Source organism: Anser anser (genome assembly GCF_964211835.1).
Source record: "Anser anser genome assembly, chromosome: 11".
Taxonomy (NCBI): Eukaryota; Metazoa; Chordata; class Aves; order Anseriformes; family Anatidae; genus Anser; species Anser anser.
Genome location: NC_139732.1, coordinates 2,751,345 through 2,777,103, shown reverse-complemented (window position 1 = coordinate 2,777,103; position 25,759 = coordinate 2,751,345). Strand labels below are relative to the sequence as shown.

General features: G+C 35.8%; 1 protein-coding gene across 5 annotated transcripts; it reads left to right on the top strand.

Annotated features, from left to right (window-relative positions):
- Positions 1 to 3,137: 3,137 nt before the first annotated feature.
- Positions 3,138 to 25,419, top strand: ZNF507 (zinc finger protein 507). Of its 5 annotated transcripts, none has more exons than XR_014571280.1 (8): positions 3,138 to 3,582; positions 4,327 to 4,353; positions 8,019 to 10,150; positions 11,475 to 11,580; positions 15,690 to 15,804; positions 17,094 to 17,163; positions 18,186 to 18,290; positions 21,120 to 21,254. XR_014571280.1 is itself a non-coding variant. In XM_083795010.1 (8 exons), the coding sequence occupies exons 2-8, from the start codon at positions 4,332 to 4,334 to the stop codon at positions 21,747 to 21,749; spliced, it is 2,979 nt and encodes a 992-aa protein (XP_083651136.1). In that variant the 5' UTR covers positions 3,144 to 3,582; positions 4,327 to 4,331; the 3' UTR covers positions 21,750 to 25,419. The 5 variants fall into 5 exon arrangements, 4 of the variants coding, with proteins under 4 accessions (XP_083651138.1, XP_083651136.1, XP_083651139.1 ...); XM_083795010.1 differs by lacking the exon at positions 17,094 to 17,163 and adding an exon at positions 21,386 to 25,419 and having other exon boundaries at positions 3,144 to 3,582; XM_083795012.1 differs by lacking the exons at positions 17,094 to 17,163; positions 18,186 to 18,290 and adding an exon at positions 21,386 to 25,419 and having other exon boundaries at positions 3,143 to 3,582.
- Positions 25,420 to 25,759: the final 340 nt, after the last annotated feature.

Here is a 25,759-nt window from a genome sequence, read left to right as displayed (position 1 = left end):
ACTTAGCAACCCAGCAGAAGATGCACAAGCCAAAGACCCTGTTCCAACCTGTGCACCATGCACGATTCACTACTGTTGTACATTGAGCCATGAAGAAGTTTAGTTAATCTTCACTCAAGAGACTCAGGGACCTCAGTTATATAATACATCATAATAATGTGCAAATTATAAAGCTTTTGAAATGATTTTGGAACAGCCAGTCACCAAGGTGCACAAAACTCATGGACTAAACTGAATTTTCTATTGACAACTATATAACTCATGACTGTACAACCCATTAATGAAAATAAGCCTAATCGTTAATCTTGATGACTGGAAAGAGTTTGAGACTGAGACCACGAAGAACAAACAGAGACCTTATAGTTACTATTTGTATATTGCTATTATTTAAAAAGTTTAGACAAAGAAGCGTATATTTTGCATGTATTTACTTCAAGATAGCATCTTTGCTGATGTAGCTCTAAATTTTCTTTGTGTTTCTAGACTATGCATTACTCTTTTAAATTAAGCCTATAATGTTTACCATAAAACTTATGCCACTGACATTCTGTACATATTTACAATAATTACAAAGCAATTTTATATAAACTTCTTACAAAAATATCAACATTCTGAACATATTATGCTCAATACAACTGTCTCATCTCTACTACTCAGGGATAGTTGCCTTACCCAAATTTCATTTGTTTTCATGCTTCCTTCAACTTGAAAGCAATGAAATAGAAAAATATGAAAAGAACTTTGTGAATTAAGAAGCCTTTCAAATTAATGTAAAAGTGTAAAATCTAAATCTGTTTTTTTGTTGTACAATCATACTTACAAGGAGAATGAAATCTTTAACTTAGTCTAGCTTTAATTATAACAAAGAACAATAACAGAGCACACACAGACTGTTACTTATTATCAACCCAGTATTTTTAATTCAGACATATCAAATCCTGGCATATTTTGAGGGCGAGTTCAATATCTACAAGAGTGGTTCAGTTCAGATAACTGGTTAATTAAACTATGACAAATATCTGTATTTGTGGAAACTAAGCTTTTAAAGAAACAGCGTCCACAAAAGATAATCACATTTCTACAGAAAGGCCCCAATTAATACAGCAGGAAAAAAATGCAACAAGCTCCTACTTTTATTATTATTACTACTACCACAACATTTTGAATTGTGAACACTGTGCAGTTTCAACTGTTTTTTTTTTTCTTTTTCTTTCTTTTTTTTTTTTTTTAATGAAATGCATTTTGGTAGCTGTTAAGAAGATTGTCAGATTGTATGCCTGCATTTTCCCTACAGAAATTTCTTTAAAAGGAGATCTTACTAAAATCTTTGTATTATTTAACTGCAGGATAGTGAAATGAAAATCCTAACTCTAAACCCAAGGTAGTTAAATAGCAGGAGAGGTAGAATTAGTCTTGTTCTGTCCTACCAGCAGCAGTCCATTATTCCTACCAGCTGGACTACTTCACACACTCAGAACTGAACGGACAGATCCAGTTTCTGAAGTCGTCATTAGAGCTTCTCTACTGAAAAGTCAGGACCAGTTTTAACCCTTGAGTTATTTCCACATAAGCTGTTTTTACCTAGAGACTTCTCATCTTTAGATTTAAAGTGGTGTACTTGCTGGGCACAGCCTAAAGCCCAACTGGGCCTGCACTCAGCACCAATATCCATGCACTTTCCTTAGGCCAGCTGTCTTTGCAACTTTACATTGTGGATGCAGACCCAAGTCTGTAAGTGCTGGTCATCTTCCAGTGCCTTTTCCAAATCTCTCAAAATTCCCTCCTTCCCAATATATGAGCGGACACGTCACATGACTAGGAAGAAGAAAAGAGAAACCAGTGACCTTTCTCATGGCACAAGAGAAATTGCAACACCAGCTGTAGCAGCAGCAAAGCAGGTCTTTTGCACAGGTGTTTTTGGCACAACTAGCATATATCTGCCACTCAGTACAACACCCTTCATGCCACCCTTAGTATGCAGCTGAGTCATAAAGGCAAGATAATGGAAGGCAGCGCTTTAAAGAGGTGATGTGTAGGTGTAGGGTGGGAAGCGCACAAATTGTACAAAGATTTAGATTAGGATATTTGAGGTAACAAAGGACCTCTGAAGGTCATCTAGCACAACCCTCCTGCTCAAATCACCCATCAGCTTTTAAGCAGGCCTTGTTCTTTAAACTCCATATCATTCACTGTACCTGTCAAAAAAAAAAAAAAAAGAATAATTAATCAAAAGAAGCAGTGGCTGAAGAATCATCCTTTCAGTATATTACTGACTAGGCAGAAAGACAGAAAGAGACTAGATTACTTTGGACCTCTGTGAGGAGATATGTTGGACTGGATTTGGGGCTCTGGGTCAGGTTAAAGTCACAGACTAGGATAAGGTTTGAGATTTCCTAAAGCTTCATACAATCAAACAGAGCTTCATAAATCAGTGAATCCAAACACGGTAACAAAGTAAATAAAGACAAAGGAAATAATGCTTATTGAAAGCAGGGCAAAATCCATCTCTTGAACAAGTATTTCTTATTCGCCAGTATTTCAAATGCATCTCTTACTCCTACAAAACAATGCACAATCATTAACAAAGCTGCAACATGGGGAAGGAAGCAAACTTGCAAAAAGTTCCTACAATTTTACAAGGTCCCCCCAAAGTTCAACTGTAGACCCATCCACGTCAACACACTTCAAGTCACTTTCTGGGACCAAATGTTAGATTTTACTTGTCATCACTTAGCTGTGAACCACTGCTGAAACTCATTATTCCCTTGACTTTCCATATGAAATATCTCAAATGCATGTAACATTTTTGGCATGTAGCTTCTAAGGTTGTCCCTGACATGCAGAGTATGCTTTCCAACTCCATCTTCATGCTAACTTGAATTACAAAAATCTTCTTGGCAGTTCTCTGCAGGTTATGCTTGGTAACATTAGCACTGATTTCTCGCTTTGGACCCAAAATATGGGTGTGTGTGTATGGGGGAGTAGCTGTCTTGTTTTAACAACAGGTGTTTATCATTTGCAAGTTTTGCTGAAAGTATCACCTGGAAGAACGTATCATTTCTTGAAGCACACCTCGTGCTGCCTGGCTTGGCATCAGCCTGTACTAGAATGCTTACAAACTTCTAATACAGGCAAGTGGCAGGCAAGAGAGGTGAATTATGTAAAATGGGAACTGAAAGGTAAATACCAATTATTTTGAGACAGCCTAAAACCAAATCAGCTGCACTGTGCTGTCAGAAGCGACCACACATTGCTGTGGGGCTTCGCGCTGGTCGGAAATTTAAGACAAAAATATTAACGGAGCATCGATCTAAGCCCCTACGGCCTTTGCAAGAGGCCGGTGGCGCTGTGTGTGGAGAAGGGGACACGGACACCACGGCACCCCAATGCTGGCTCAGTGCAGGCTGACGGCAGGAAGCAGCTGGGCCGCGGCGGGCGGGCTGGCGGCGGCCCGGCCCGTCCCCATGGCAACGGCGAGGAGGCGGTGGCACGGAGGCAGCGGCCACCCGCCGGTCACCTGACCCGCCCTGCCGGTCACGTGATATGCTCTCCATCGACGCCATCTTGAAGCGGTGTCCGGAGGTGAGGAATTTTTAAATTTTATTTTATTGCTTTTTTCTTTAAATTATCCTATAACCGGCCCTCGGCGCCGCCGGCGCGAGCGGAGAGCGGCCCAGGGGCGGCAGCCGGCAGGGAGGGATCGGGGAGCGGCGGCGGCGTGCAGGCAGGCCCTGGAGCGACGCGTGGAGCCGAGCCCATGTGCTGAGCCTCTCTCGGGGAGCCGCCGGCTGCTGCCCGCCGCCGCCTCCTCCTCTTCTTCCTCTCTTCCTCCTTCTCCTCCTCCTCTCCCCCCCCCCCCCCCCCCCCCCATTCTGGGCCGCGCCGGCGGCACCTGCGCGCTATTAAGCGGGGACCGCGCGGGGCTTGGCGGCACCTCGTGGGGAAAGGGAAGGGACAGCCCCTCTTTGCCCTCCCCGTTTCCCCTCGGGGTCTCGGCTCCGAGCCGCAGGTCCTGGGCTGGGGCCGCCACCTGTCGCCTATCCGGTCCCGTTCCCGTGAGGCCAGGGACTCGCGCTGCGTGGGGCAGGAATCGGGGTTCCGCACTGGCCGTCCGTCTGTACAACAGAGCACCGGTCTGCGCTAAACCTGCGCTAAACGGGGAGCGCATAACTTAACTAACGTGCATATATGTGCTGTAATTGCACAGCTGATAACTCACATGAGCTACAAGCATCCACAATCGGTGCATCTGAACATACTCTGTTTTCAGCTTTGACATAGCAGTGTTAAATGGCAGTGCCTTTCTTTTGTGGTCTTTCCTCATAGTTCCTATGCTGCTTTCAAATGAAACAGGTAAGGAAAATATTTGCCTGCTTTGCATTACTTACAAAGGGTTAAAATTACTAAGTTTGATTTAAAGTAGTGCCACATTCCTATAATTTTCCCTAAATGACTCTGAAAATATTTCAGCTTGATATTATTCCTTGAAGGGCTTCACGCAATGGCAAGTCTGCTTTCAGGGGGAGGAAGCACATTTATTTACTTTTTACAATATTATTAAACATGTTGTAGGCAGTATGAAACAAACAGCTAAATATTTTTCTATAACTAAATAGGATGGTTTTCAAACAATAGATAAGTGAAATAAAAGAAGTGGTTGAATGGAAGATCAGTCACTCTTAACTTTGTTATTGACATGTCACCCGTTTGCCACTGCAACATCTTCTATGTATAATGGGAAATATTATATGAATGGGATGTACTTTTTCCTAACCACATAGACAAGAGTTAGTCATTCAATGTACTGTACCAAGCGGGCAATAGAAATTGAAGCTGAAAATGCACGTCAAGACATCTACTGTTTCATATTAAAAAGTTAAATAGTTGGATATTTCAGTTTAATAGTAACTCTGGACACACATACATTGATTCCTGTTAGCAAGATAATACTGAACTTGAATTAAATAAGCAGGTTATTTGGTATACTCATATGTAAAATGATACTATCTTGTTTTAAATAGATTTATTTTTTAATTTGTATTTCCCCCAGTTGATTTACTATGACAGTACAATATTGATAATTTTTAATCTGCTTACATGTATCCAGTTAAAGGCATAAGGCCTTAAGTTGTTTTGTTTTCTAATTATTATGAATCCAATTACCTTAATGGCTTCTTTTATTTTTATTTTTCAATTTTAATTTAGATTTTAGCCATTACCAGGTAAATATTCTTCAAACTAACACTGCAAAATAGTAACATTGAAGACAGTAGTCTTTCCTAATAATTCAGAATTTAATAATATTTTTGCACATTCATCTAACATACATAAGCATATCAAGTGTGATGATATTAACATTGCTTACATTGATAATTGTGATTCTTCTGTAATAGATGAGATTGCTTCAATTGGACAGATCCAACTGGGAATTAAATACTAAAAACTCCCAGAGAATCCATGCATATTGGAACAACTATTTCAAGGAAATGTTCCAAATGTACTTTTCTGTGTGAATTTGTGTTTTCCAACAGGTACTGAACTTTTCAATTATAATGGACTCTATAGATAACCTCAGTAGTAAGGTGAATGGCAAATAAAGATAACTTGACTTACTCCTGCTCAGAATTTTTCTATAGATCAAAATTATGATATATGCTTTTGAAATAAAAGAAAAAAGTATAGTGGCCTTCAGACTGACAAATTTTATGATCCTGCAAATATTATCTGCGCATAAATTCAACACTCAGTAGCTCTACCAAATCCACATGGAAAATAAATCTGAGTTATTCTGAATGAATACCTTCTGAGATTTGTCTCCACTTTAAAGAAATTCTTAAAACAATTTCTATTTTAGTACAGAAATGCTATAACAACCTGATTTTTATTGGTGGAAATATTTAACTGACATTGTGGAATAATTACATGTTATTATATATACTTATTTTCTTGATAGATCAAAAAAAATCTGTATACGTGTTCAGACCTTAATGTACTGCTTACCTTAAAAATATTAAAATTACATTAAAATATTAGGGTAAGCAATGTATTATGCTTACATTCCAAAAGATGAGGAAGAAATAGTATCATAAAGTCCCATACGTTTTCTAACTAGTGTGTTTTAAATAGAAATCTGAAAATAAGAAGAAAGGCACGTCTTAAATAAACATCACTGGCTGTATCAAATAACAAGAAGAAATTCTAATTCTATTTCTTTGCTATATTCGATTAAAACAGAAACTGTATGTTCTTGTGTCCAGTAGTAACAGATTTATTTAAAAATCAAAACACCTGCAGTGCTTTACAATAAAGGCATTTCTTACAGTTTGTATTTAAATTCCAGTAAGTGTGATTTTTTTTTTTTTTATCTTCAGAACATACAGTAACTGGAAGGTGCTTCATTCATACCCCATGTGTTGCCTCAGCAAATAAGCCTGCGCATCTTCTGCTGACACTGGGCAATCCCATGAAATCTTCCAGTGTTAAAACAAAAATTTCCCCAACGTTGTTGCATCTCCTGCAATGCAAAAATAGAAATACGTTTCTTATGTTTGTCTAAACAACATTTTGAAGTAGTGCCAGCTGTAGCAACAGATCCCTGCTGCAGTTGCCTCTTTGAGAGGGCCACCCCACCAGGCCATGCAGGCATGGTTGAGGCCTAAAGCTGCCCTGAAGCGTCGTCATGGCACTTTCGTCTTTGTTCTTTCCACTGCCTACAGGAAAGTAAGGCCAGTGGTGCTTTTTATTCCTATTAATGTGCCAGAGTCAGCAAAACTATCTAGAAATACATTCTCGTTTTTAAATGACAGCTGTATACTACATCCACAAGTAGAAGAGTCCCCTCTTTTTTTGTGGGCCTTTTGGACCAGTTCTGGAAGTTCTGGTTTGGCCAATGTATTTTTCTTGAAAAAAAATAAAAATTAAAATCAAGATTTAAAAAAAAAAAAAAAGAAAAATTTGGAATAAAATTTCAAGGATAACTGATACAAGAAATACCTGTCATCTCTCTATGTTCTACATTTTAAATACAGTATAAAAATGTATATTAAATACCCATTTATGTGTATGTGTGTGTATATATATATATAGTGGAACTTGAATAGGTTATTTTCAGACATTTTTTCAGAAGTAAATTCCACTGGAAGACTTTCTGTCCAGCACCCCCATCTCTACCCCACAGCTTTGCCCACATCACAAAGTATCTTTTCATGTAAATTTATACATATTGGCTTTTAACTTAACCTCCGACACTACCACATTATTGCCTGTGGTTTATGGTTAGATATGTTTAAAGAAAGTGTAAGTGGAAATACTAACTATCTTTAGCTTTCCCTCAAACCAAACAAACAAAAAAAATGTATGAATTGATTTTCCCTACAGTTAAGGAATTATAGGAAAAGCTACAATTAGTAGCTTTTCTAGAAAATAACATTTTTAAGTATGCTTTGACATTTGAATGGTCTTTAATACAGTCAAAGTGAAGTGACTGTTGTAACTAAATACCAGAATTACTTATTTGTACTAACTTTCAAGGAAAAAAATGCTTATTTTTGTAAATTATGTTGTAAATTGACGTTTGTTTTAGGAGACATCAGTGTATCAGAGTGAGTACATCAGGAATACATTTTCGTACCATATCATGAGTTTTACACATAAATGTGCTAGGTACTATTGATTGGTTTATTTAAGTCTTTAGCATTCAAATGGTTAGACCTTGTAAAGAAAAACAATAGTTGTAACAATGCTAATCAGCTTATGCTTGAAAAATATTTATCTTGCCAATATACAACTTGGAGGCATGCAGTTAGAGGCTGTCCTGGAAGTACTCTGTCCAACTATTTTGAATAATATCTATACTAGCTACTTAGTCCTCAAAATATTTGGCTATTTAATAGCCATTCTGAAAGTTTTAATGAAGTTGGTGGCTTTGGGCTTCCTCATTTAGTAGATAAATAGTACTGGTTTGTATTTTTATTATTGTATTAATTTTAATATTTTATAAAATACTTCATCTATCCTAGATATTATGGAAGAAGGAAGCAACGTTGCAGTATTGATGCCAAGCATTGGAGAACAGGAAGCTGTACTGATTTCTGAAACAGTCATTGGCCCAACGCTGCAAGCCAGTGAAGATCAGAGGAAATGTAAAACTGATCCACTAATCCATGTTATCCAGAAGCTAAGCAAAATAGTTGAAAGTGAGAAGTCACAAAGATGCCTTTTAATAGGGAAAAAACGTTCCCATCCTAATGCTTCTGCACAGTCCTTTGAAACAGACGATCTTTGTGAAATCCCAGCTAAAGCAATTGAGCTCTCTGTTATTGCTACTAAAAAGACTGAAGAGTTACAAGCTGATTATTTTGTGACCGAATGTCTTCCCCAAAGCAAAAAAAAGGTGACATGCTACCAATGTAGTCTATGTAAGTTTCTATCACCTTCTCTCTTAATGCTACAAGAACATATAAAACAACATGGGCAGAAAAATGAAGTGATATTAATGTGCTCAGAATGTCATTTTGCTTCTAAAAACCAAGAAGAACTTGAATCTCACTTCCAAAGCTACCACAAGAACGGTAGTAAAAATAGCATCCAGACAAAAATGCAGCAATGTGTAAATGGCTCAAGTTCATTTCTGCAAGGGCCAGTGGAAGGAAGTGTCAAATCAGGGACTGATCAGACAGGAAATGTGGAATCTAAAGATATAACGCAGTCTACTCATATGCCTGAAATGGGTAGGAGGAAATGGTATACTTATGAGCAGTATGGCATGTACCGGTGTTTAATCTGTCGGTACACCTGTGGTCAGCAACGAATGTTGAAAACTCACGCTTGGAAACATGCAGGTGAAGTTGATTGTTCTTATCCTATCTTTGAGGAAGAAAATGAAACTGCCAACTTGTCAGAGACAGTTGTAACTCATACACCTCACAGCATGGATGCAGTTGTTCTTTCTTTGGAAAATAATGAACTAGATATCCATGGTGAACCTACTCTTCAACTTCAGATTTGCAATTCTGAGCAACTGTCATGTAAATCGCCAGTAGGAACAAATGTAAAAGAGGAAGAGATGATAAATCAGTCTGTAGTGCATTCTCCTAGTACAGAGGTTTTAGAGGAGACTGTATCAGATACAGAACAGGATAATTTGGTAACTCATAGCCTACTTTCATCAGCACAAAAAATTATTAATTGTAGTTCAAATACAAAGGGTCACGTTAATGTAATAGTCGAACGTTTGCCAGGTGCTGAAGAAAGTGTCTTACAAAAGCCGTTCTTGATAAACACTGACATTGAAACAGAAAAAAAATTAATCTCAGAAGCATCCCACGTTACCTGTGAAGAACCTGATGAAGTTTATCATTCAGATGAAATACAAGAAGTAATAATAGGATGGAATAATACCGAGAAGAAAGAGAATGAATTAAGCCCTAATAAAAATGTAACAACTGATGAAAATGCACCTCCTGTACGAAGAAGGACAAATTCTGAATCTTTACGACTACACTCGTTAGCTGCAGAAGCTCTTGTTACAATGCCTATCAGAGCTGCAGAACTAACAAGGTCTAGCTTTAGGACTTTGACTGGGGAAGACACTGTGGTTGCAGATACAGGGCAGGGAGAGGCTGATGGCCCATGCATGGCTCATTCTAAATTGGTATCTTCGCTTAAGAATCCTTCAGAGGAGTTTAGTGGCTTAAACCAAACTGAATGTGCAATAGTTGAAATACAGAAAGAAAGGCCAGAGTTATCAGAAACACCAATTAAAATGGGCATTAGTATGTCACTACTCACTGTCATTGAAAAACTGAAGGAGAGGACAGATCAAAATGCTTCTGATGATGACATTCTGAAAGAATTACAAGACAATGCACAATGCCAAAATGCAAATGATGCAAATATTCCAGGAAGTAACCTAGTAGAATATATACCCAATGCAGATCGGCCCTACCGCTGTCGCCTCTGCCATTATAGTAGTGGTAATAAGGGCTACATAAAACAACACTTGAGAGTCCATCGTCAGAGGCAGCCCTATCAGTGTCCTATCTGTGAACACATTGCTGACAATAGTAAGGATTTAGAGAGCCACATGATCAACCACTGCAAAACAAGAATGTATCAGTGCAAACAATGTGAAGAATCCTTTCATTATAAGGTAAAGTTATTTCCTGTGCCTGTCTATAATTGCTAAATAATGTATTTTGCTACTTTTTTTTATAACTGGTGATCCCTCTTTCTAACTTGATTCAGTCTGACATCCTGGTTTCATTGTCATTATAATTGAGGATTATTGCTAGCAGCACTTTCTGAATATACCATTCAGCTATAATTACTCTGCCTTACCCAATGAAATAAACTTGCTTCTTCACATAAGTTACTTTCATGAGAACCATCTTATGGACATCTTAATATCCTGTTGTTCTGCTAACCTGTAGCAACTAAAAAAGTGGAAGCATCAGAGAACTTAATAGCAGAAACTTTAGAAGAATGCTCAGACGTGCCCACTAGTTGTGAGTGTGAGCAAAAGCAATAGTAATTGGGGGTAACGGGAGAAACTGCAAAACAGATTTATTTATTTTTTTTTTTTACTTTCTTTCTCTGTTTTTTCTTTGGGCTGGATGTTCTGTAGAACAGAGCTGAAAGATGAGTTGCCAGAGCAGAATATTGTACTTGGGCCTTTTTTTTTTTATCATCTCCATTTTAAGCACTGATACTGGTGGTGTGTGTGTTCTTCTGTACTCAGTTTAGTAGTTACAAATATAGAATACATAACAACAGTACCCAGTCTTAAAGCCGAAACTCTTTTAGGCAGTGGTAGTGCAAATTTTCCTGTATTTCCTGTTGTCTGGTCTTAGTTTGAAAAGCTATACTGGTTGGGTAGAAAGAGGCTGTCTCTCCCTCCTCCTCCTCGGGCAAGTAGAAACCACAATAACATATTCTTAAGTCACAAGGCAAAAAGAAAATTGAGCCAGTATTTACACAAGCCATCCTCTAACCTCTAATCTAACATTGCTTTTGGAGTATAATAATTCTGGAGGAAGAACTGTTTGCCACTTGTACATGAGAATGTACAAGATGGAAAGAAGGAAGAAGGGGGAAGAAGGAAATAGGGAAAAGAAAAAGCTTGAAAATCATTTGATTTGAAAAGTGAAAAAAGTGAAAGTCAACATGACACATTACAGTTACAGATAATATGTAATGTATATAGTCATTTTTCTAGTGAATAGGTTTTTTTAAATTAACAAAAATCACAATCATATCAGTCATTTTCATCAATCGTTTATGTTATTAATTAATGTTATGTATTTTGTTTTGTTTCTAGTAAAACTAACTGAGGGATAATCTGTATATATGCTAATGTATGTTGTATAACAGTTGTCATTAAAAGTTGAGTATCAATGTCATAAATTACTGCAGTGTCTGAAGTGACCAGTGAATGTTTGTAATGTATATTTAAACATGGGCAATTGTTTTTTCAGAGCCAACTGCGAAATCATCAGAGAGAACAACACAGTCTTCCAGATATCTTTTCAACAGCCACATCTAACAAACTAATTGTTTCAAATGACGTAGATGAAAGAGAAGGTACTGTTTATATTTTTACTTAAGACTACAAAAAATCATTCATAAAACGACTTGTTTGCTATACTTGCAGGCTTACTGTTTTTAAGATCCCTTTCAGGCCAAAATGTTTTCACATCTATCCCTAACCTAAATGCATGGCCTTTTCAGTGTGCAAACTTACCATAAATGATCAGTTTTGAGATCTCTTACTGACAGTTATTAGTAGGTAAGACATTCTTTGCACATTTAATCAGATCCTCTATTTCTTCTTTTTGAAAAACAATTTAAGTATTTACAGATAATAAATGGTATGGAGTATAACTCAGCATTTTTAAGAAAAAAAAATCTTTTTTATCTTTCCTTCAGCAGCTATAGTATTTTCCAGATTTCCTAGAGTAAACAAAATAACGCCCTTTTTTTAAACTAATTGTGGTAACACAGTTTTCTATCAGCATATACATACAATACAGTCTATTCTGCGACTAGAAGTTTGTTTAATTACATTAATGTCCAAAATGAGTCATTTGTTTTAGTCCTGGAGAGGAAAATGTAGAACATTTTAAAAATGCAAGCTATATATGTAATATATAGTCACCAGGTATAGTCACCAGGGTAACCATAGGTATGCATTTCTTAAATGTTTGGTTAACTGCGTATCTGCTTATAATTTAATAGTGTTCTTAAGAAAAACAAACTTGATTTGTAAAGGTAGTGAAATAGGAAGAAAATAGCTAATCCTTGAAGTTAAGGGAAATGTGGTCCTAAAATCCTTTCAGTACTCTGGAGGCCCAGTATCTAATGTTATAACTTCAATGCATCCTCTTTTCTGTTTAGATAAAGCTCCTGAAAATATTTACAAAGCTTTTATAGGCAGAACTGTAGTTTTTTTGTACTTAGCAATTTTAGAGCACTGTTGAAAAATGCTAGTAATTATATCACCTCTGAACAACTGTGAGCTAAAATATTTCACATTTTGCGTTCATAGCTCTCTTCTGTCCTAACTATGTCTCTTGTTTGTTTATATAGCAAAATGTGTACTATAATAGCACTTAGATTGCAGTTGAAATATCTGGGTTCTACTCTCACCTCGTTGACATTAGCACAGCTACTTGTGAAGAAAGGTACTAAGCAGCATGAGCCAGGTGGATGGCTTGAACCATTAACAATTTGTCCAAAGCAACATGGTACACATCAGAATAAAGTGAGATCCTTAACTCCTGACTGATCCTTAACTCTTGTTCTGCTAGCTCACACTGCCTCTTTTTTTGGCTTTCAGCCTACATGATGGAAAATTAAAAGTTAATTGCCTTACTAGCCTCAGGTAGAATGACCCTTCCCAGCTCCTTTTTGCTCTCATCAATGCAGAAGACATTAAGACATTTAAATTCAGGAAATTGTTCTGTAGTGCTTATTACATCCATAAGACCTAAGCTTCAGATAACCATCTGAATTCCAGGGGAGCAGAAAAAAGGCTAGGGAGAGTCTGCTGGTAGTGAGAACATTAAGTATTTTTTTTTTCCTTCGGAAGAAATAGCATAAATGCAAGAGAAGTGATAGGAAACACATTGTGAGTTTAGCTGGTTACAAATATATGGTAGCACAGCTTGGATTAGTAGTTCTGACACTGTTTTGACTATTTTAAACCAAGATTTTTTAAAGATGACCTAATAAAGCAGTAAGTACTTTGAGATGCCTGAAACATATCAGACTTGTGAATACTGTACCTTTTGAGCTAAAGTCCTTCTAAGGTGACTGAAAATCAAGATAGCTAGCTGCTTTTGAAAATACTACATTTTAAAAGGTGTTGTTAGATGTTATATTCTGACCTGGTAACTTAACTTCCACAAAGGAGGAACCTCTGTTTGTGAAAACTACCTGCCTTCAATTTAAAAGTATTTTGTGCTCATTACTATCTTATAAAAGTGTTACATCCAGGCACCTTAATTAAATGTTTACCCCACGTGAAATTCAGTAATGTGATTTGAATGAAAACAGTTCTCCTTTTAAACTTTTATTAACTCATACTTTGGAATGCTTAAATTATTTCAGAACCAATTTATAATCAAATTGCAACACCACTGCAGTACAGCAATCTCTTGTCAAACAGATGTCATCCCTATAAAGCAACACAGAACAAAGAAGTTTATGGCATAGCATCTGTTTATGTGAAAGATGCCTGAGCTGGAACAGTTTCATTTCTTGTTTATGAAATAGTTAGTCCTAAAAGTCTCTTTATTCATCATGGTTGTACTATAAATTAAAAGAGAGCATTATGACACTGGATATGATTGGATTGTAAATGTCTAATAATGAAGGACTAGGGTAATAAGCAGAATTACAGGAGCACCTGTTACTGCTGCGAGAATAAAGATCTGTCATTTCCATGTTCACTTTTAAGAGACCTGATGTCCTCAATCCAGAAAGCAAAAAACCCCCACAACCTCAACAAATAAGCTGTTGGAGGAGGCAGGGGACATGACTGCTATTTCACTGCGGCTAGAGATTATATGTGTTACATAATCCATGTGCATTTTGTTGAAAGGCTAAATCTAATGTAGTGATTGATATAAATAATTGCTCCTAAGTATGTGTTACTGGGTGGTTAGCCACTTACAACTGTGCAATAGATAATATGTTTGCATAACATTAAAAATCTCATTAGATACTGTTTGTTTTAAGCAGCCTGCCCAATAAAATGCCAAATTCATAACAGAAAATACATTGAGAAAAGGTTTATACTAAAGTTGCAGAATTTAAGGAGGAAAACCCATTCAGGTGGAGCATGCAATAGCCCAACCTTCACAAAACCCATGCTCTACCAAAGATCTGCAGCCCAGTGTCTTTGTGTTCATTTGCGTTCTGCATAAATATATATTCATAAAAGAATAACTACAGAAATGTAAACTCTGATGTCTCCAAGGGTGAAATTAAGATTATTTTTTTAATATGAATTAAAGATTTTTTAACAGTAGTAAATTTTAAAAAGCTATATGAGCATATAGTAGGAAAAATTCTGATATATTTTCCTTTAAAAACTTTAAGGTTGAACTGCAAATGGCTTGACTGTTCAGTCAGCGAACAAGAACTTGATGTAACGTTGAAATGAACTCGAGCACCTACCTTACTTGCTCTTCAAAAAGGAAAAATCTAAAAACTTCAACTAGTGAAGAGGTTAGATGCAGAAAGCAAGACCTTAGATTTTAATTAAATGTTTCTTTTGACAGTAGTCAAAGTAGTTTTGATTTAAGCAGCTCCAGTTTGTTATTCCTTTGTGTTTCTGCTGTTAACCTCATTTGAAGAGTGCATGAAAGCTGCTGTATGATGGGCTGGAGTCGGAAAATGACCTGCATAAAAAATACCATCCCTGCTCTTAAATATTCATATTTTAACCCAGATCAGTTACATTATTCAGTGAGGGAGCAGGAATAGGGCTGTTAAAGTCTACACAGTCACACCCCAAAAATGTTCGAACTGTGCACTTGTGAGCACAGATTTTCCTATGTTAAATTACTCATTAGCCTTTGTCTCTGCAACCATTAATTTTTCAAGAGTCTCTTTTATTCTGGAAGGAAAAATGATTTTTGTCGCTATTTCTTTTCAGTAATTTGGAGACGTTCCAAATTATTTCTTTATACATCTGGTCAGTATTTTTTTTTTAGTGGTTTGATTTTTGTTGTTGTTTTTGTTTTTTGGGATCATCTCAGATCCTTCTGAAAATGGCTGTGAATGTAGTGAGACTACAGTTAGAAACTTCTTTCTCAGTGCCCATCTTCTCATTTGATTCATTCTACAAAGCAGTGAAAAGTGCTGGGTTCAGCAGTTCCCACGTTTTTTCACCTTTTGCTGTAACTCAGGATTTTGACTCAACTGAAAGAAGGGAAGAGTTCATAGAAAGAATGTGTCTTCCTAAAATTTTAGTATTTCCAGTAGAAAGTAGGGCAAATGCAGAACAGCATGGTAAATAAAATGTACCTTTATTATCTCTATGTCTATTGCCAGTTTGCTCCAGATACTAAAGTATTACTTTTAAGTGTTAATTCATGTTTCATAATTCAGCTGTGCTGAAATTATCATCTGAGAACTGACAATGATGGATTCAACTGTCTAAAACGTCGTGTTTTTTCATATAGGAAATAAGTCTTCACTTCAGAAACTGCATAGATGTGATGTATGTGACTACACAAGTACAACTTATGTTGGTGTACGAAATCACAGACGAATTCATAACTCTGATAAGCCATATAGGTAAGAATCTTAATTATTGCTAACTAATGCTAGGCTCTTAGTCTGCTTGTTTTTAATGCAATTTTGAAGATATATTAAAGAATGTTAATACTATAATTTTACTGAAAATTTGAAGGAGCCATGCTTTCTGTTTGACTCAAGCTTATGTAATTAAGATTTCCTAGTGTCTCCAGGATGCATCGTATGTGAAAACTGCTGGTTTTCAGTTTCAAGCATCCAGATGTGGAAAGGGAAATAATTACCTTGTAATATTGAACTTTGGCCAACAGCAATAATTTATTTAGCAGATTCATTAAATACTTCATTTTATTTTGGATTTACCTTATTGCAAAGTGTTCTCCATTGTCATATTGCTACTTTTATTCACATTCCTTAATGAAGGAAGGAGGAGGAGTCAAGGTACATCCATAAAGACTTGGCTTCTGCAGTTTCGCAAATTGCTGCCCTTTGTCCTGTCCCCTTACCTTTTTTACAGGTTTCAAACAATATTAATACATTTAGGATCAAATTTTATAGCTTTTGTAGATGGGTGTTACATGGATTTATAGAGAAACTTGGATATCTAGAATTACATTTAGTACTACAGGTTCTCAGCAGAAAAAGTAAATCATGCATTTTTCTACTGGTTGCTGTATAAATTCCTGCCATTTCAATCTGTGCTCATTCATGTCTGGATCTCTGTCCCTCTCTAGTGGCTAGAAATAGATCTGAGTTAATGCAATTTTTGAGCTAATAAACTTCCGTCTTTTTAATGCAAATTCTGGAAACTCATCTTAACACATCGAAATGCTTAACTGAGCCAGTAGCTTTCTCTTTTGGCTAAAAAAAACAAACAACAACAACCACAGGACATGTTGTATTTTGATTTATGCATTATAACAATATCCATTATCACTAGCAAAAATTTGCAAGATGTTTGCTCTGAAAGCAAATTTGGAATACAAATAGATTTTTTTTTCTTCTCAGAATCTTCCCTATTTCCATTATTTTCCATTATTTGTTAACTTAGTCTGGTTGGAACAGCAGATACTGTAGTATCATGGTATTTTGGTATTTGGTAGCTTTCTGAATTAGTGTTAGCCCACTCTGTTTGATTTAGGAACCTTTGAAAGTTTTCCACTGATGATACAGACTGCTGCTTACTAAATTTAAGCCTACTGATCCAGCTTGCTTTTCTTATTATTTATGCATGAGTCCTTTAGACACATCTGCAGACCTGGTAGGATACTCAAGACACAGCTTAAAAACCGTAAAGATCCAGTATTTATGGTATTTTTTTCTTTTGAAAGATGTATTCCTCAAGCCTTTCTGCTAGATCAGACAGAAACCTACATGGTAGTGATTTTCACACTCATAAAGGTATTTTATTATTTGTTTAACAAAAATTGCTGGAAATTAAACTGTATAGCCTCTAATGATTCATTTGTATTGATTTGATACCTTCTGGAGTTTCATACTACACAAATCCTTTCAAAAATAAAGTTAGTAACCTCTAGTTAAATATCCTGCAATCTCAACCTTTTTCACTCTATAGACCAGACTTAGTAAATCTTGGACATTTTGCCTTTTCAAAAAAGAGACAATTAAAATCCTGATAAATATGCAAAGGTTTAGCTGATCTTGATGGCTTCCATTAGATCTGTTCTAGTATGTTATATGGTACTATACTGATACTTATGCATACCTTAGTATTTTGTGTAATATTCTGGGGTCCAAATCCAGGGATCTCGATCTAGGATCTCATCTATATTGTTTTTAGACAATGATACCATGAAAAAAGTCAAAAAAAATAAAAATTTAGACAGCATGATGAAACTCACTTGTCTTAGGGCACTCGAATCTAAACGTGTTGATCTTGTCCCTGACTTACTTCAGCTATAATGCTCTGAAACTTAGATGTTTTATTACTTAATAGATAGTTTGGCATTTAAAATGTCATGAGAAATGCCTGTTGCATTAAGCAGAACACATATTCTTAAGGAACAAGACTCACTTCTAAGTACACTGTCTCCCCTATAGCTTTTATGGCCATATTCTGCCTTTGCGTACATAGCCAAGCAATCTACATCACAGCTACTTTAAGAGCATCCCTTACAGATCATGAGGCATACCAGCTTCAGTAGAGGTGCACAAGGTAGATGTAAGGATGGACCATGGTCAGTATTCATAGTGATTCTAGCTCAAAGTTGGAGTCTTCTTTGGAGTGCAAAAGGTTCTCATGGTCCAAAAATTGAAAGTTAGATGTCATCACTTGGACTTCTGTAAATATTGTTAGCCTTTAATTGTGGTCTTTCCAGATACCTCTGCTTTCTCTTAGATTTTATTTCTGGAAGTGTTAGTAGTTAATTGTCAGATTAGTTTACTTCTTGTTGTCTCTTTAGATGTCGAGTATGTGACTTCGCCACCACAAATATGAATAGCTTGAAATGTCATATGAGGCGCCACCCCCAGGAGCATCAGGCAGTGCAGCTAATGGAACAGTACAAGTATGTAACAGTTCTGATTTAGCAAAAAGCTATGATAGCAGTGGTTTTGTTGTGTTAAGATATAAAGCAGAGTTTAGATTCTATTTTTTTCCCTTCTATATTCATTCTTTCTTCCAGTGACTTTTTTTTTTTTGAAAGGGAGAGAGAAAAGGAAAAAGATTTGATGTGGTGTTCCCAGGTGATAATTATGCTAGCTAATTAAATAGGTCCATGGCATCCCTCTGGTACAGTATTCCACTCTCTCTTTCCAAAATGGGGTGGTTGTATATAAAATGCCTATTGCAAGAGGTTTCTGGACCATGTTAATTGCCAAAGTATGGCTGGAATTGTTTAGGAGAATGTATGTGCCAAAACCATGCCGGGGCACTTCTAACAGTGTAACAATATAGATTGTTAAATTCCAGCACCCAGGAATGTTCTCTGGCTTTGTTTAATACCCTAGCCTAGGCACAGCCTTAGTATATACACATTAGTTAGAATCCAGATTGGAATCACACTGCCCTAGTTAAGAGTGAGTATGAATAGTCATTATGTTTAACTGATGAGTGTATTTTTTAGTCTGTCCATACATGTTTACATACATAGAGAGAGAGAAAGAGAGAAAATTGATGTACTTCAAAAAAAGAGACTGTCATTAAAAAGGGTTAGGTCACTCAACTGTTGCTTCATTCACTGTGTACCAATCCACTGACCAAGCTGTGCTAGTAGTGCAGAAAAATTATATAGCATCATATAATAAAAGACTAGTGGAATACATGTGCATACAGAACAGAATTAAGATTATTTTTTGACTCTTGTGTTTTGCAAAAACTCACTGTGACCTAATTTTATCTGTAAATGAATAATAAGGTCTGCCTTTTATTTTTAATGATGGCATTGTTTTGAAAAGGTCTTATTTGAAATACTAAGAATCTCAATCTGAGGGTGAGCTTGCCTATTTTTGAAAACATCCATTTTCCAGACTCCAAATCAGAAGGAAGAGGAAAAAATAGAGTAGTACATTCCAAATCACGTAATAGAGACAAGTAAGCTAGGCGGCCATGCCAGTTGTTCCCCAGCAGGACAGAATTATCTCACTACATAAGGAAGGCAGTCTACCATTGTAATTTTTAAACGCTGTTTTATGCGGGCCTTCTTGTGTTTCCACGTCCTATTTCTGAAGAAGTCTTTCTTACAAATTTACAAAAACTTACTAGTATAGTAGTAATTTTAATAGACTTATCGTAATACAACTTAACAGGGGATCCCATTGCTTGGGTAGAAATCATCTCATTCTCATTGACAAATGAATGAGATAGACTGAGATGCATTCCTAACTATAATTTGTTGGAAACAGTACACCTTCAGTATCTGGAAAAATTTGATCCTGGTCTTCTCTGTGTGATTTGAGAAACTTCCTAAGTAGCTAAGCAAAGCAGCTTCCTTGTCCAAGAGACGATGAGCTACCGCATCTTTACCCTGAGTACTGTTCAGATCCAGAGTGATGATATACAGTATCACTCATCTCCTTCATGCTGAAATAACTAATTTATCAACTCAGAAAACACTTACTAAAAAAAAACAAAACTCCTCCATTGTATGTTCATGTATGAGAAAAGTCCTGTGGGATTTGATCAGTCATATTATTTGTCTGTAAATATACAATATGTCTATGTAAATGGAATTCATTTTTTGATGCTTTTGAACTATCCAATCAAATTCTAGCAGAGGAAGAAACATTTTGTGTTCGGTTCTGAATTCTGCTATGTATTTATCTGAGTGTCATAGTAGTCTGAATTTGCAACTGTTTTTAGAAAAGGGATTGGACTATTGGGAGAAAGAGAGAAAGAAGTACCGAAGTATTACCTTTATTAAACATTCTCAGTTGCATTTAATTAAGTATGGGCTAAAATCTTGTTCCTACAAGAGGTAATTGGGATTGCGTACATAAAGGCCTTACTTCCTAAACACTAGGAGTGTAAATTAAATTTAATGGGACAAAAAATTACTTCTCAAACTTGAAAAGCATTTCTCAAACCATTTTTCTTGAAAAGATCAAGCATAGCTTAATAATTAGGATTACTTAGGCTGTTTTTTTCTCCAGAATTTTATGTATAAAATTCAAACTTAGTTGAAGAACAAGTCAGTATATATATGTTGTTCTTCACTGTATAAGTCAGTGTTTTATAGGGAGATAGAAGATTAAGCCTTCTAGTACCTCAGGCTGCTGGAAAATTCTATGGACAAAATTATCTGTCTGAGTCTCGATCTGCAATTGTTTTCAAAACCTGGCTGGACACTGTATGGGAAACTGCTCTAGCTGATCCTGCTTGAACAGCTGGGTTGGACTAGGTAATCTCAAGAGGTCCCTTCCACCTTCGATGATTCTGTGATCCTCAAATACACTAATGTATGCTACAGCAAGAAAGGCTTTATTAGTTCCGTTAAAATTAGCACTGCTAATTATACAGCACCTCCTTGGTTCAGAACAATGGCGAAGAGAGCTCCCCACCTGGCTGCCAGATACCACGCAGACATCTCCATGTTTCTGAACTATTGTATATTTGAAGTATTTAAACAGTTTTATCAGGCCAACATATAAGATTTCAGTTAAATTATTTAAGAAGTCAGAAGAGCCAATTTTAAGTTCTCAGACTGTATAAATAGTCTTAAATTTTGGAATAACATTTTACAAACTTTTTTGACCTAGTTATGAAACTGAACAGGGCAACTAAGAAGAAGATTGACTTGTGTCTTCCTGTTCACTCATCCTTTTGGAAGAAGTAGTGAATTAGTACAATAGTAAAACTTAACTTTTAAATGCATCTCTTCCCCACATCTTTTCTCTAGATGTTCTCTCTGTGGATATGTATGTAGCCATCCTCCATCCCTGAAGTCCCACATGTGGAAACATGCAAGTGACCAAAACTATAACTATGAACAAGTGAACAAGGCTATTAACGATGCAATTTTGCAAAGTAGCAGGTATGTCTTATCTATTTTCAAGTCCTATTACCTAGAATTTTCAAAGGAGCCACCTCTGATCCAAAGTACAATTCCTGTCAAAAAGCAACAGCTGTGCATTTTGATAGTTGTTTCTTTTATTATTATTTCAGGTTTCAAGGACAGCTTCCTGACAAAACCTTATTGGAAGGCACAGATGAAAGTACAGTACCTATACTAGGAAGTTCAGACAACCTGGTGTCTTTTACAGAGTCTATTAACCAGACTAATAATGAAATTTCAGGTTCTGATGAAAATAAAAAACCTAACTTGATGAATACCTCATGTGGTTTAGAAAAGAACTCCACTCTACCCTATCTTGGCACAGAATACTGTGTTCTTCTCTTCTGCTGCTGCATTTGTGGTTTTGAGTCTACCAATAAAGAAAATCTGCTGGATCATATGAAAGAACATGAGGGTGAAATCATAAACATCATCCTAAATAAGGACAACAGCACAAATCAGAGCACAAACTAGGTGAAGCATTAAGTTAAAGAGGGGGTTTCCTAGAGTAAATATTTTCTATCTTTATTAATTTTGCCTGAGAAACTTGGTAAAGAGAAGAATTGCAAGCAAAACTTGCTGATTTCCCATTCTAAGTCCTTGTTTCAATAAGAATACAAATTTTTAACTAGGGACCGATGAATCATTTTAGAGATAAATATCAGGAGTAGGGAATAGAATGATCCATTTTAACCTGTTATTTCTCTGTATGGTGCCAAGAATGTGGGATTGTTGCTTTTTTCTTTCCTTTTACTGTCAGGCACTAGTCAGTAATAATGCATTAGTACAGTATATTAAAACCTAAAGGCATGAAAGCTTTGTATCAACTTTGTTGATCAGCTTTGTTGCTTTCCAAATAGTTACGCAAGAATGTTTTTACCCTCTTTTTTGAAGATGGCAACTTACCAAATAGAAATTTTGCAACATGATTTCATCAAACTGAGCCTGGATTCTGGAAGGTAGAGAGAGGGGAGATAAGGGCATGTATGTGCTTGCATGCACGTGTATGTGTATTCCCAATCTATTTTTAAGACCTTACAAACTCCAGGTTATCTTTCAAAAAGGAGTGGTATCCTATCTGTTGATTTAGAGCACCAGGAGCTGAGTAAACTAGAAGCATTTCGCTAATAACTGTTTCTCTGATTGGATCTTAACTAAAAGATGGTATCTTTTAATTGATAGTGTGTAAAAGATTCTTCATAATAATGGCCTGTTGTTTCTTAAAGGCTTTCTTAACACATTCAGCAGAACTATTTAAGAAAAATAATAATTAAAAAAAAAACTAAACTAAACCTCCAAAACAAATCACCTCATATGTCACTATTAACTTGCGGTGATTTCAGTACATAGGAGCACTGTTTTTTAATGAGAACAAGGTACTAACAGTAATTGCCACAAAGATATTTTTAAATCTATATAGATTCCTAAGGATGCAGATGAGGAAGGAAGGGGATTTTGAGAAATGCCTACATGTTTTGGAGTTCCTTGAAAATCGCACCGGCTGTCTAAATTTCCCACTTGTGTGGCAGGGTTGTAACTGTAGATATAATTCACAGAAGGATAATCATAGTAATGTTCCTATAGAAAGTTATATTTCAAAAAATAAAATATGGAAACCATATTTTAAGCAAAATCATCAAAAACAGTCACTTGTAGAATAAATTTTACTAATGTATATAATACAGGCTCATAAGGGGAATTAGGGATTACTTTGTTTTCTAAAAAACAGATAGAAATCTCTCCCTTGTAAAGCACTGTAAAACTACAGTGCTTTCTTTTTGTGTGTGTGTGTTACAGCAGTTTGCAGAAGACAACATTCATCTACAACTCAGTTGGAAATATTTTATACAGGCTAATTACCTGGCAGCTTTGTTGAGGTCATTCATAAAGTTGGCTACTTAAATTGTTTGAAATATACACTTCAATCTAGAGAAGCAGTAGCACTTCCAAAGAAACCCTTTTGTAACCTAATTTAAGCTTTCTAGTGTGGCCATTTATTTCTGCTTTAAAGAATGGCAGTTGCACAGAAGCATACCTAGTTCCTGACGTCGGAATGCAGTTACCTGATTTTTTAGAAGCTCGTTACTTAAAAAATGACTTTTAGAAAAATAGTGTTTTACATTTATTTCATATTTATACATTTCCGCTAGCAGAAATGAGCTAGAACAGTAAGTCTAAGAAGGTGGTATGTGTAGCATACACTCTGTTGTGCATTGCTGACTGTAAGTGGCGAACAGGAAGAGAAGCAAACAAGTCTGGTTACTACTTTATGAAGCAGCACAAAATCTAAATGTCAGTGTAAAAGGCACTAAGATTCCACGTACATTCAGCAATTTTTGTTGTTAAGTGGTTTCCTTAACTTGTTCTTTAAGTTAAATATCTGCAGGTTTTTTTCATATATAAATTGGTATCAGAAAGTACGCATTTTACTTTAAAAATCGATATAATGTCAAAGCATTTTTGTGTCATATTTGAGATATTTTAAATACAGACTTGTATTTTCAGTTAAAAGTTATTTTTATCAAAAGAAAAATCTATTTGTAGAAATATTAAACAAGATTTATTCACATCTCAAAATCAATTAGAGATAGTAAACTTCTAATGGGATATTCATACTGTCTTATTGACACCGGTATTTTATCTATAGATATAGAATTCAGTATAGAATTCATACGAAAGTGGTAAACTATTTGCAGCATATCTGATCTTCTTCATTCAGAGATCCTATTTGTTGAAAAAATTAAAGGTATGAAGAGATCCACAGTAACGTTAAACTACCAGCCAGCATTCACAGAAACAGTATTTTGCCATATCCTTATTTTTGCATAAAGGGATAATTATTTTAACATTGCTCTGCTAGCAAAAGAAAAGAAAGGTGAAAAACTTGCATTCATAAGCTAAAAAGAAGATGGCAGTGAACCAAGACTTAAAAAGCAAGTAGCTTTCAATCAAAGTTAACAATTCTGGTGTATATGTTTGCAGCGTTAAATATAATGCACCGAGACTGACAGTAATGGGATTCCTAAGCAGGATGTATCTATTTACATTTGCTCTTTGCCATCTCGTTGCTTTTTTCTGCTTTGACCATGTGTTACTATAAAATAGTATAAAGTTAGTTACCTCTAAAAACTGTTATCAGTCCTATCAAATGCCAACAAATAATTCTTTCCCATATGCACAGAGGTATTTTTAACCATCTCCATGCTGCTTGCCATTAGTTACCCACTCACAGTTCCCATGGCCTTTATCAGAAGTTCTGCATGTGAAGTAGTTACAGGCTTAGTTTCTGAAAGCAAAGTATTTCTCAGGTTATCTGCTTTAGAAAGTGTATGGTTGGCTTGGTTGCATGTTATATAAGGGTTTTTCAAGCACATTTCAAAGTCACTAACTCTGCAGTCTCCCCCTTTCTTTAAGTTTTTAACATATTTTCAGATCTTCTGTCACAGCACTATGAGCTGATCAGCTATGTCACTTGCTGTTTGTTTTAATTAAGAGTTTGGTCCATGATATGAACTGTAACTTGCAGCTTTGATTTTAAAAGCCTATACTTCTACTAAAGAGAAAACTTCATACTAGACAATACCAATAAATAGGTGCGTATTTCATCTTTCTGATTTATGCTTGGCCTGGAAAAATAAAGTGGGATTCAGTCAGAGTTATTGTATTTTCCTCTTTCAGAAGCACTTATTTAATCATTTTTAAAAATGTACAGTTGGTGCTGAAAGTAACATTTGTTAAGATATATTTAATAGAAATTTACATTTGCATTTGATATTCATGGACATGGGTACGTGTATTTTTTTAAGAAAAGGTAACACTATGGCACTGCTTTTATAGCCAAAGTACAAAAAATTTAGAAAACTGACATGTAAAGAGTACAGTTAATTCTGATACTGTATCTTATTAAATAGGATGACTTCCATTTTATAAAATTATCCAGCACATTAAGCTGCATGCCTTAAGCTCTCTCTAGGATTGTGTTCCTGATAGATGACTGTTTGGAACTATGAAGCAAAGTCTGTAGTACTACTTTAACTACCTTCTGAAATACTGTACAATGTTAGAATAATTTATTTTGCTTTACAGGAGTTTGTCACGTATTGACTTTAATAATGTATTTTGGTAATAAACTTTTTTTGTTAAACGCTTTAGTCACTTTTATTTGACCTGCATGAAATAGGGTTATGAATACAGAAAACAGAGACACGAACCAGTGTTTAGAGACGGGAATCTGTTTATATCAAAAAGTACTTGAAATACTTTACTGCCATTTCACACTCTTGTATCAAGATACTAGTTAATCATGTTAATACAAGTTTTGTAAAAGTAATGGTAGTGATGAAATATGAGACTATTAAAACAAGTTCTGAATACAAGGAAGCCTGCATGCAGTTACAGTGGAACAATGCTGAAGGACAGAACTGTGTCCTCAAAATTCACAATGAAGCTAGTGAGAATTTTATCCCTAATTTAAATGGAGTGAA

What these genes read in the sequence shown, in the direction of transcription:
- ZNF507 (XM_083795010.1), top strand. Translation starts at nt 4,332, where the DNA reads ATGCTGCTTTCAAATGAAACAG. An exon ending in GCTGCTTTCAAATGAAACAG is followed by an intron (nt 4,354 to 8,018) that starts GTAAGGAAAATA and finishes CATCTATCCTAG; the next exon opens with ATATTATGGAAGAAGGAAGC. An exon ending in CAGCTAATGGAACAGTACAA is followed by an intron (nt 18,291 to 21,119) that starts GTATGTAACAGT and finishes TCTTTTCTCTAG; the next exon opens with ATGTTCTCTCTGTGGATATG.